Here is a 12,608-nt window from a genome sequence, read left to right as displayed (position 1 = left end):
TCCGTCTCGCGTGGGATCCCTGTTTATCCTGCACATGGTTTCTTCCATTTTGTCTCAACATGTCCTCCTTGTCCTCACTAAGGTTGTTAGGTAAAGCTATGCTTTGTTTTGTTTGTGTCAGGTTAAGTAATGCTTTTGCATTGTCTTCATTTGTTGATCAGTAAGAGATCATTTGAGGCATGATATCTGGTCATATGTATAAAATATGTTATTTTGAGTGTTTTTCTGAACCAACATTACCATTTGTCATACTTTGTCTGTCATACATCATTTTTGAATCTCAATGATGAGGCAGTGAAACAGTATTGTTAAAAAAAACTAGTTTATCGAAGTATATTATTCATGCCAACTTAACTAATCAGGCTGTTCTCGTACACTGACTCTAGCTATACCTACGAAAAGTAATGCACTGTAATTCGTGTATATCCAAATTTGTGTGTAATTCACGTAATCGTGAACCAGGAAATATAAAGAGCGGCAAATGCGGCGCATGGAGGCGGTCGGGGTGGATGGTTGGGTCAAAAAATACCAGTACCAATACCTACTTTGATTTCTTCGTCACGTAACTTGCTACTTAAGTAACGCCACTTCCAGTTATTTTAAGCCAAACCACGATCTTTTCCTAAACCCAACTAAGTATTTTTGTTGCCTAATCCTAACCAAATCAATCTTTTGCCTAAGCCTAACTAAGTAGTTTTCTTGCCTGGACCTAAGGAAGTTGTTTCCTGTGAAGACGGAAGTTTATTATGAAAAGACTGTAAACGTGTAAGGAGCGTAAATTGAAACGTGGTGCTGGACATGCGTAGGGAAAACGGACGAAAAAAGAGGAATAACGTTTTCATAAGATATCATACGAACTGTTGAATGAGAATACGTTGAGTTAATCAGTAATGATGCATTGTTTTCCAGAAAGCAAATTAACAGAATATTTTAAACTATGGCAAAATGACAAATGCATGTTTTAGTGTTCTAAACTTTAGAGCAGTGGGCATGAAAGACTGGTAGGGTCATGGCTGCTATGAAGGATAACTAAAATAGGCCATTGTAATGACTAGTCTTTGCATTCATAACCTACAGTGACACACTGTTGTATCATCCTTTTTGTATTTTGTTCTGAATCATCTAATGAGGATTTCTTTAACATTTAGCACTGATTGTTCACTAAACAACCCCTAAAAGAATCAGTAGGAGGTTTTAAGTGATGAACAATGTTCAGGAGTGTTAATTAGCTACTGCTCTCCACATGTTGTCTGTCCAAGCTAATATAACGGAATGAATGTCACTGGTTCACCTTTGCACTGCCTCAGATAATCACTAATAGTATCATGTTGTTGATTAGAATAAAAACAGCTGAGAAATGCTTTGTTTAAAACAGCAGACAAAGACGATATTTGAGTCCCTGGAATGTTACTAACAAATTACAGGTGCAAAACTAATACTCCATGTGTTGACATTGGAGCTGCTCCAGCCTCTCTCTCTCTCAAAAACAGAGTTGATTGGGCTCTTTTTTTTTAATAGATGAAAACCATAGTTTTTTATTTTTTATTTTATTACAATAAAGGCTGTAACTCAATGTATTCAGGTCAGGTAATCACATGAACACGGGGGAACAGGTAGATGTTTGCAGTATTCCTATGCAGTGTTGGATTTATTAAATGCACTCATGCATTTAACCATGCGATAAATGTGTTAAACACATTGACATTCTTACAGAGAAATGTGTTGTTATGTGCCCTGCTATTGATTTTCAGTGGAAGTCCTCTTAGGAATGTCAACGCGTTATACTTTTCAGATAGAATGTATTGATATGCTCGCCGTGTGCTCGCAAACATTTCCAGTTCACAGCAAGGAGAATCTTATCATGGTGTCTGACTTTGTCAACACTATTAAATTTAGAGGGAGTCAGAGATTAATAACTTCCACGTAAGGAGAAAATAGGAAGAGGCGCAGGCTTGGGAGCATACAGAAAGATTAATGAGTGTCAAAAACAATGAATTTTCCATTAGATAATAGAATGGCATACGTTACTTGTAAAGTCTACCCAGCTTCCTCATCAAATAAGAGCTTGTTCGAGGATCACAAAGAAATGACCTATTTTTATAGATAAACATTTTGTCCTTTCTGCAGACTTCAGATTAACACTGACCTATTTTTAAGTCAGAAATAGTACTTTCTTTCCACAAGACTTCATTTCACCAGCTGTGGGTATTGTAATGAGCCTGTGATCACTATTTTTATTGAATGTTTGGCCTGGCTGTAAAAGAAATGCATCGATATGTAACGTGTAGAATTGGCCTTGTGGAGGCTGTTCACTGAGAGAAAAGGCAGATTGAAGGACAATCTTTCAGCTTACATAATACTGAAGGTACCAACATGTAAACACACATACACACATACAGAGCCGTGCCTCTCAAATAGCCTTCTCTGCAAACATGTCATTATTTTTATGATGGATGCCGAGCAGTTCTCAAATATCAGCGGGGAAACACATGAACGCGGCATTGATGAGCATGTTGAATACAGATGCAACTTTGAGCAGCAGAAAGATGGTAAGAAGCCAAAAATTACCCTTGACAGCAACAGAAACAAATGAGGTGTGCAGAGTGTGAACAATGTCACCGGCGCCAGCAGCTGGAAGGGAACGACGGCCTGTTAGCTGTTAGACATTTCCCATAATAGACAGGATGTGTCAGCACACAATGCATTGTAGACCGGAGGTGGAAGAGAGGTAAATACTACAAGAGGAGCTTATTTCTCGAGGAGCCGAGAAGTGCTCTTGTCAGTCAACCTCTGAGTCCACAAGAAACAGCACATTGTGCGACCCCCAGTCGGTGCAGATTTGGTCAAGCTTTTTAAGGAAAAACCTCCAGTCCTGCTTCAGCTGCTACAGCTCTGTCAGAGGCTTCATGCAGGGTGAACAAAAGAAATGCAGAAAAAAATAGAAAAATGTCAAGCCACTCTTCTATGAATGTGTATCGCTGTACGGTAATTTATAGATGAAAACATTTAGTAAATTGCAGATTTGCCAAATTGTAAAAAGAAAAAGGAAAAACAAGACATATAGACTAGGACTGTTAAAAGTTAAAACGATATTAACGTACTAATAATGCATTAACACAAATTCGTTAACGCCACTAATTTCATTAATGCATTAATGCAACTTGCAATTTTTAGGTTGTAGGGGGCTCAGTTTTAAAACTAGCGTGAAGATGCTGGTATCCTATGAAACTAGAAAACCTAAGGAATCCATTGGTACCAACCAATGTCATACTAGCAGAAGGAGATTAAATAACGCTCCAAACTTACACTCAATTTTGGCGAGGAAAAACTGCCATGGCCATTTTCAAAGGGGTCCCTTGACCTCTGACCTCAAGATATGTGAATGAAAATGGGTTCTACGGGTACCCACGAGTCTCCCCTTTACAGACATGCCCACTTTATGATAATCACATGCAGTTTTGGGGTAAGTCATAGTCAAGTCAGCACACTGACACACTGACAGCTGTTGTTGCCTGTTGGGCTGCAGTTTGCCACGTTATGATCTGAGCATATTTTTTAATGCTAAATGCAGTACCTGTGAGGGTTTCTGGACAATATATGTCATTGTTTTGTGTTGTTAATCGATTTTTAATAATAAATATATACATACATTTGCATAAAGCAAGAATATTTGTCCAGTCTCATGGTGATAAGAGTATTAAATACTTGACAAAGGTACATTTTGAACAGATAAAAATTGTGCGATTAATCTCGATTAACTATGGACAATCATGCGATTTATCACGATTGAATATTTTAATCGATTGACAGCCCCAATATAGACACATAAATATCTGATAAAATAAAACAAATAATGCTAAAATCCTATTTTATTTTTCGATAGTGCCCTCTCACAGCAGAAATGACAACTTATGGATGCATGGAAACACACCTTTTTTTAATGTACCAACCACCTTAACTACAGATCCTGCATGCACAATCTCATCAACATTCCCTGACAAATCAGATGTGAGCTGTAAATTATTATAACCTCCTATACCTCACAGATATACTTTAACAGGCAAGATCTTGCAGGAAGACCAGCAGTGAGTTCTTCATACAATTTTCTGTTTTTGTGATGTGTGCTGTGAATGTGTAACATCTGGGGCGGATGTTGTCCGCTATGAATCCTCGAGAGGCTTCTCATGAAGTCTATAGTGTTTCCATGATTTTTTTTTTTTTTTTTTTGTGTGTGTACAAAGACAGACACACAAACATGTCACCTTTGTGGTGGGTGGTTTCCTGTTTGATCCTCTTCCTCTCATCTTGTGACCTGGGGAAATCCAAATGTGAATATTGATGTTTTTCCTAGTGTTTAACTTCTGTCTGTTTGTTTGTTTGTTTTTGGGGCTAGAAATAGGCAATCCTATAATCTTTGCTCCAGGTAAGCAGGTTAGCCGTTTCCTCTTGTGAACAAAAAGTCAATGCACCTCAGCTCTTTTGACAAGGTTTTGCGCATTAAAAAGCCATTGCTTTAACTCTTCTGTCTCAACAGTGTTTTCAGTGTAGTATAGTAGTATATTAGGTTGGAGGGTGGTAAACGTGTCTGGAACTGGGCCTTTTCTGTGGTGTGTGGTGATTTGTCTAATGTTGGGCACAGTTCTATTTCGGATTAGCATTCAGTGCTGATTTTGCAGTTTATGCAATGAGTCTTTTTCAAAAATTGTGCTGGTAAATCTACTGTTAATCTCCTACAGTCTGAATCCCTGGTAACAACATTCTGTCCTCCATTACAACTAACCAAGTGTCTCTACCTGAAAGACAGCAAAGCACCTTATGTAACCAGTTACAGTGGAGACAAACAAAGCGCCTGTCTCTGGAGTGATGATGAAAGGAAATTGTTTACCAATCTGCTATGTTACCTTTGAGTAGTGTGTAATTTGCACAGGAGGTGAAAGTTGAAAGTTATTGAGTAGAATTCCTCCCAGGCACTGTCAGTGATTAGTCCGTAAGGGGAAAGATTTACAAATTCTGTTGCGAATAAACAATTTTACAGCACTTAATTGTTTGGATTACCTGCAATATCCCATGATCCTTTAGCTATATGACACATTACATGGTGATAATCAGTATTCTTCATCCAAAGATGAAGCAGATTTAATAATAGCGTGCTACTGGAATGAGTCCTAAAACCCGCAAAAGAGTATTTTAGCACTTCCGGTTCCCTCATATGGAAGTCTATGGGTTTTTAGTTAGATGCCTGAAGTAAGGTCTGTGGTTAACACACGTTGAAGAGATTTTAACGTTTTGTTCTACGACATAAAATACATCAATAAATACCCCACTCTTGAATTTTGAAGCCTTAATGTGTCTTAAAAAAAGGCGGCTGCTAACAAATGGCTAAATGAGACTTCTAAACGTCGTTACGCCGACTTATCTGCCTTTACAACCTCGTTGTGTATACTCCTGCTCATGCGACCGCGCTGTAGTTCGTTTATAGCCTAACGTTAGCTTTTTACTTCTGATGATTGCATTTTACTCTTCAAAAATCATAAAAGTGGTGTTAATTTGTGGAGATTATCTTGTTGAACAAAACTTGTAAGTATCATAAACGTGTGTTTGCCACAGAGCTTAATTTCTGCAATAACCCAGAACCCAATGGAAAAATCCCATTGGCTTTTTGTCAAGGGAACTTGTGAGATGCTAACTTTTGGGTTGGCCTACCAAAATATGTCATCCATGTAGCACTATATTACCCACGACACACAGGAATCTTATACAGGCAAAGACGAGACAAACTAATACAGAGGCACACCTGAGAATATTTTTTTTTTAAAAACTCCATTTACAATATTGGTTGTATTACTACAGTTTCTCCTATTAATGCACAATGATAAGATTTCACTGTGGAATGTAAATGGAACCAAACTGCAGACAGGTTTATCCACTGAAATGTAACCTGTTGAATAATCTTACTGGTAGAGATGTACTCGACTCAGCATGTTAGGCTGTATCAGAGACATTTTCAATACTGGTACCGTTAACCTGGTATGTAGTTCCATGTCTCATGAACTCAGGTGTCATGGGCTCTGCTTAAGTTTACTTCTTACTATTCGCTTAATACTGTTTGGTTGCTTATTCTCTATTTTATCATACAGTAAGTTGTATCATTTAGGGCATATGAGAGAATACTTGTGAAAGAATCTGCAGAAACATAATTTCTAAGTTGTGTGTAAATAACTATAATCATATTCTATGGACTACCAGCTACAGAATACAGATACCTGTTTTGAAGATGTTAAATAATCAATGATATGACTAAGCTTGTTATTTGTGTTCATGTTTTCTACTGTCGTTGCAATGTTGGATTGATGTTAAATTCTAACATTTCATATGTCATGGCACGGCATGGTATAAATGAATACTGACTACTTACATTTCCACATTCACAACATTTAATCATATACTTCCTGTCACCATGGGTAGAGCAAATAATCCTCATGCTATCAATGTTACTCCTTCATACTGTACTAGCTATCTAACCTGCTGTTTCCTTGCTTTACCCCCTCATGCTATCAGTGGCTGGGACAAAAAGCAAAGCGAAAGGTGAGTTATTGCCTCCATTTTCTTGGCACATGATTTATGTTGCACACAGTTCCCAATAAACAATGTTTGGATCGCCCTTTTATCTCCCCCAAGAGTCCGGGAAGCATTAACATACGCTGCTTTCTGCAAAGCTTTTTAGGGCATTTTTTAACCTTTGTTTCTCCGGGAGAGGTTTGCTGAACATGCTCGCTGTTTCTCAGACACAACCTGCTTCACATATGTATAGATTCACATGTTCACACCAGGGAGCTGCCCGCCTCACCCAGTCATGCTTTTCCTCTATTTGGCCACTGTGCAGCTCCAGTGGAGCAGCTGGGGGGTTGCTCTCGGTTCAAGGACACCTCAGCGGTAGATGAGGGAGGAGAGTGTTTCTCATTTGCTTTCCCAACCCAGATTTTCTCAGACATACTGTGCACTCAAACTGGAGACCTTCTGGTCACAAGCCTGCTTCTCATACTTTTTACTTTACCGCTGCCCTTCAGTAGCCTAATTCATGTTTTGTCCTGATATTTGGCGGTGTAGGTAGTCACATCATTGCCATTCAATCTGATATATTGCCTAATAAATTGTCATTTTCAGATTTATTAAGCACAGATCCAGCACTTAGGGTGTTTCTTCTTTCTTTCTGGCTGCCCACCCATGAATATCTTCTACCTTTTGAGAAAAAATATCCTGCTGCAGAATATTTGATGATTCACAGACCATTTCTCTTCCTTTCATATTGGATATTCATCTTCTGTTATTGCTCATGTTCTTGCTGGCTGATACTAGCATCCTAACATCAATACCCCAGAGTCTAGTGACTCTGCCTGCTATTGATGTCACTGTTAGTGCTCTTACTGGTGGATTGTTCAGATTTTTTTGTTTTGGTTGTACAATTGACCAGTTTGAAATTTGAGGAGCGTCCTGTACTGTTGTCTTTCTTGTGTCTTACAGTGATTCTGCGTGAAATCTAGCTTCCTACGTACTTACTAATATCATGTGCTCACGCATTACTTAGGCCAGTCTTTTTGTTTGTTGTTTTTTTTGTTTCTTTTGTTCATTTTTTTGTGGACATGACTTCAGCCAAAGCCACTGATTAATATTGTTAATGCTCATGAATGAAACTTTTTGGAAAATGCACTGTTTTCTAATTACAGAAGTAATTAGTGGGCTAGTTTTTAATTAACAGAAGATACACATTCAGCATCCGCACCTCTGGAATCTCCTTCAACATAGAGAAGCCTGTTCCGACAGCACTTTCAGCTCCAATTACGGTTAATAACTTTCATTAATAGCGATAAAGATAATGAATATAACCACATGTATCAGTCTTGAATATTGATTAATGGGTTTTTATCAGCTTTCCTGTTGCATGCTAATAATTGCTGTATCATTTGTGGTGTAATTGGCCAGGGAGAAAGATCATCCTGGCAATTGTCAGTATAACGGAAAACATGCCTCTGGGTTCACTTAGTGAGACCTTACATTGAGATGTATTTACTCGCTGAGGACTCACCTGAGCAGATGAAGCGATGCTTTGACTGGTGCCAGTGCAGAGAAAATATGTACTGTTTAAAGAGAGTTATGATAAACTGCTTCATGAGAGAACATTCCATTGACATCCATCCCAAACTCATGTTTTTTCAGCTTAAAGTAGCAATGCAACTTTTAATAGTTTGGGGGGGGTTTGTCTAATGGGAGAAAATGCAGCAACTCTAACAGTAGTAGTAGAGTCCAATTGTGTTATGTAACCATTATAAAGGGTATATTCAGGCAGGTTGAATGTGAATTGAGCAGCATTTCTGTTAGAGGTTACGATACAATACATTTACAGGGCAAGGATTCTCAGTGTGATCAGGTTTCATTGAATATAAAACATATTTCAGACCACATTATTCAGCAGGCTTTGTAGAGGTGGAACAAGAATGCATATATCTCACGGAACAGTCTTCGTAAGTAACATTTGAAGAGCATGTAGTAATTTACTAATCTCATTCATTCCCACCTCTTGGCTCCTCAACATTTTAAAGAAAATCCATACTTGTGGTTATTGCAAAAATATGCAGCATAAATCACTATCAAGCTAATGTTCCACTGAATTCTCATCAATTAAAGCATTAATCAGTCTGTTGGCAGTCCTCTAGAGATGGGTGGATCCCTATTGGGAGCAGTTGTTGTCTGTCTTGCCCCTTGTTTGTCATTATGTAGTTTACAAGCACCAGGATTTGACAAAAAAAAACATAATCCCAAAGTTCATTTGAGCACATCACATGTTCAGCGGTGTAAACAACACCAGTTGAACGTGTAATTTCCTGTTTCACCTGGAGACAGTACAGTATTTCTGACCCACTTTCTGAAGCTGATGTATTGCCACTTTCCCTCTTCCTGCACAGCAGAAAAAAAAAACACTGCTAAGAGTTTCCCCCAGCTGGGATATTTATTGCCAGTTCTGTGGATTGTCCACCCCCTGCCTTCCCCGTCCCTCCCCCACTGTGGCAAATCACAGGGGAGGCCGGCGCTCAGTACCACCTCTGAGTCGAGGGAGGTTCACTTTTGCTCAGGTGCTACTCAGTAACAGGCACCAAATGTCCTTTTTGATGGAAGGTAAAGCTGACAGACAGCTCACTCCGTCTTGGTTATTTCCTCTCTAACAGGCTTCATCGGGCTCTGTAACGGCTCAATCAACCGACTGCATCATTTAAGATCACGCTATCGCTGCCGACTATGAATACAATGCAGAGATACACAGTTGTTGTCGTATGGTAGGTCATCGCTGCATTGTGTCTGCCTGATCTGCTGTGAACTGTTCTTGTTTACAGCTGATGGAAGCATTGTAGAAAAGCACTATAATCCCAGTGCAGATAAAGGATGCATACAGTCGAATGTGTCTTGATAAGATTCCACACAAACACATTTAATGCAAGAAAGATTCATATTAGATTAGGCAAAAACCCCACCAGGAGCCATTTGCACCTGGAATGAAAACAGCAGTTGAGATAAAAACTGCAGCTGGATTGCATCTGAATCAAAAAAATGTTCATGAGTGACATATTTTGTCTCCTCCAGCCTCTGTGCATTTTTTACTTTATTGCCTGATGCAAATGGGGCGCGAAAGAGAGTGACAAGGAGTACAAAAGTAATCACAGCCTTTGCTTTTACCATAATTACATATGGATTTTCTATGACTGAATGAATTGCATATTGGAGGGCCTGTATAGTAAGATTTCAAATGTTCCCTGCTGATTTTAAATTGTGACATTATCTAAAGCTGACTAAGTTGGAAGTAGTTGCACAGTTTTCAAACATGGATCACTTTGGACAGGTAATTTAAAGATTAGCTGCAGTTAATGGATCAGATCTAGATTTAGTGCTAATTAGCTGCTGCCCTTAAATAGTTGCTTAAATCTCCCCAATCAACTAGGCTGATGGCTTTTAAAATGGCACAGCTTATTGAGTGCCTCAGATCAGCAGGTTTGCCATAAACACGAGTAGCGTTTCTGTTGATGTTGAACCAGTAGGGCTTAAATTACACTGCCAGCGTAAATGATTGTTTTTGGTGACACGTATGACCTTTCTGTCATAGAAATAAATTACATGAAATATGTTTTTGCCCATGTTTCTCCCCTTAAGACTGTTCAGAAAAGGTCAGTCGAGGTGAAAACAATCAGATATGATGGGGTTACTTCACGGGCCAGTGGATGAAAGAAAGCAGCCTGTCTTATCTACTCTCATAACCATTCACTTTCAAAGCATTTCCTTTATCAACACTTAAAGTTTAAGGTAGTTAATGAATGTGTCAGCGAGCAGATTATATGCAGATATTATTTAAATGACGGTGTGGTCACATTCATCATGCTGTTTGCATCATCTCTGCATATTCTGCCTTTTATAATGCCTGTATGAATGGATGTACTTTAGGCCTATATACTGTACATGAACCGTAAAGGGAAATTTCACCACTTTTTATGTAGAAGTCCAATCAGTGCTGATGGTAAATGTAGTCCACATGCTGTATTGACCGAGGAAGCTGATCTCTTCTGCTGCGGAGCCGTGCCGGCTGGGCCTACATGTACCAGGATGCATTGCGCGTGAGCAGCGAGTTTGCTACGTCTGATATATACTGTATATACACTAAATAAACTCACAAAGCGTCAATAAAGGAAATATTCTCATACCAAAACAGAAGAATACAACAGTACACCTTCTGAATTCAAGTTTGTCACCAAACTAAGAGAGACTAAATAGAAAGACACACTTCATTGAACTGAACATGAACTAAATAAAACTCACCAAAACCATTAGTCAGTTAGTCTTTCCACTGTTCCAACAATCAGCAATTCTAGTTTTGGTCGAAATAAATCCTTAATTCACAGAGTAAGATGTGCCGCCTCTTCACGCTGTTTCCCCCCGCTGTTTCTCTCGGTCGTGCTGGCTGCCCGCTGAGCTGCTGCCCCGCTACAGCGGCTCGGCGGAGGCTCTCACTCCTTCTACGGAGGCAGACCATTAAATTAGCAAAATCCAATGACATAAATCACCCTGCTGGTCCTGGTCGTCTTTTCCAGTTTTTCTTCGGGGATCCTGAAGGAGATCTCCAGCACACCTCTGTCCCAGTGAGGAGGAAAACACATGGCTCGCTCTCTTTGGGTTGTCGTCGGCGACAGCATCCAACAAAATCTCCCCTTGCTGACATTCATTACAGCAGAATGATTTCGGAGGGAAATCTGAGCAAAGGCTCCACCGGTCGGTGTTTGCTCTCTGCAGCTCAGGTTCTAGAGGGTCCCAGCCGGCCATATCTTCCCCTCTGCAGCAGCACCCTCGATCGGAGCGGCCTCTCTCCAGCTAAATACGGCTGAATATAAGAGAGTCAAAACACTTCAAAATCTACACTGTAAAAATCCTTGTCCATAACATCTGCACTCATATTTTGGGATGCCGTTTTCGCTGTTGGAAACGTAACACAAGCGAAAAGAACATTGTAGTATTTGCACCCCACAGCTACCAAAGCTGAAGTAGCACTCTGTAGTTCTTCCGTATAGCAAGAACGTCACTGCCACGTCACTGGTATACAGAACAGACTTTGCAGCTGGGTAACTGTAGGTTTCTCAATCAATATAGCACGCACTGAGGAATTTATTGCTTCAATCGACTCCATTTACCATGTAACCACATACAAAGTGGCAAATTTCTCTTTAAACTTCTTAACGTTTTAGTTGCAATCTGAGGTTTTGCATTGATCGTATCTTCTTTTCTTGTTTTGTTCAAATAAACGGATATATTTCGTCATTTTGGTATAATTTCATCACTTGCCCTACTCACACATAAAGCTTTACATATTCCATCATATGCCCCAAATAAATAAGCAATTAGTAGCAGCTACTAACAAAGCTGTTGCAATCTCAAGACTATTGCGACAGACAGTAACCACATAAGGGGTTTGCATGCATTAGTATTCTGCATACTGGCAACATCTAGCCTGAATATTCAGAAGTGGTCTTATTTGGACTCCAGTGAATGGAACATGTTGTTTACATGCTGTGTTTGAAAGAGAGCATTGGTGCACTCCAGTAACATACAGTATGGAATATTAATGTGATGAAAAACTTCAGTTTAGCTTTCTGTTTCTAACCAGCAGATAAGCTAGAGGCAGAGCTGCCGTGAATACAAGACGCTCTTCTTGTTTTGACATTTTATCCAATATGCACATACTGCATTATTTTTTTTACATTTGCTGACAAGCGTTTATATGTACCTATACTTCCTAGACACTTACTCACAGCAACACACCTTCATCACACAATTAACCAAATAGTATTTTTTTTATTCAAAACTACATTTTGTTCATTAAATACCAGCTCTACATTTCAAATACATACACTAACTCTATCAAAACAAGGCAAACCCGACTCAATATCAAATAATTATTTCAAACCACTAGTGCAGCACATGTTTTCTATCCAAGAGGAACATAGTCAATCATAGCAAGACAACTTTCAAAATACTAACTAAGTTGATGGCATTACAAAACATGCATTACTTTTCAT

The 12,608-nt window shown here is 39.1% G+C and overlaps 1 protein-coding gene across 3 annotated transcripts in view; it reads left to right on the top strand.

Moving 5' to 3' along the window:
* LOC141770647 (cell adhesion molecule 2-like) overlaps positions 1–12,608 on the top strand; it is a 168,975-nt gene that overhangs the window by 107,368 nt on the left and 48,999 nt on the right. For 2 of the 3 annotated variants that reach the window (XM_074640382.1, XM_074640384.1), the window contains exon 2: positions 6,559–6,585. The exons of the other annotated variant lie outside the window; for it this stretch is intronic. In XM_074640382.1, the coding sequence (XP_074496483.1) occupies positions 6,559–6,585 (27 nt within the window). The remainder of the gene's footprint in view (positions 1–6,558; positions 6,586–12,608) is intronic. 3 annotated transcript variants of the gene reach the window in all.

The sequence above is a fragment of the Sebastes fasciatus genome, chromosome 7 (assembly GCF_043250625.1).
Source record: "Sebastes fasciatus isolate fSebFas1 chromosome 7, fSebFas1.pri, whole genome shotgun sequence".
NCBI lineage: Eukaryota > Metazoa > Chordata > Actinopteri > Perciformes > Sebastidae > Sebastes > Sebastes fasciatus.
The sequence above is the reverse complement of the archived record's forward strand: the minus strand, read 5'-3'. Positions and strand labels throughout refer to the sequence as shown.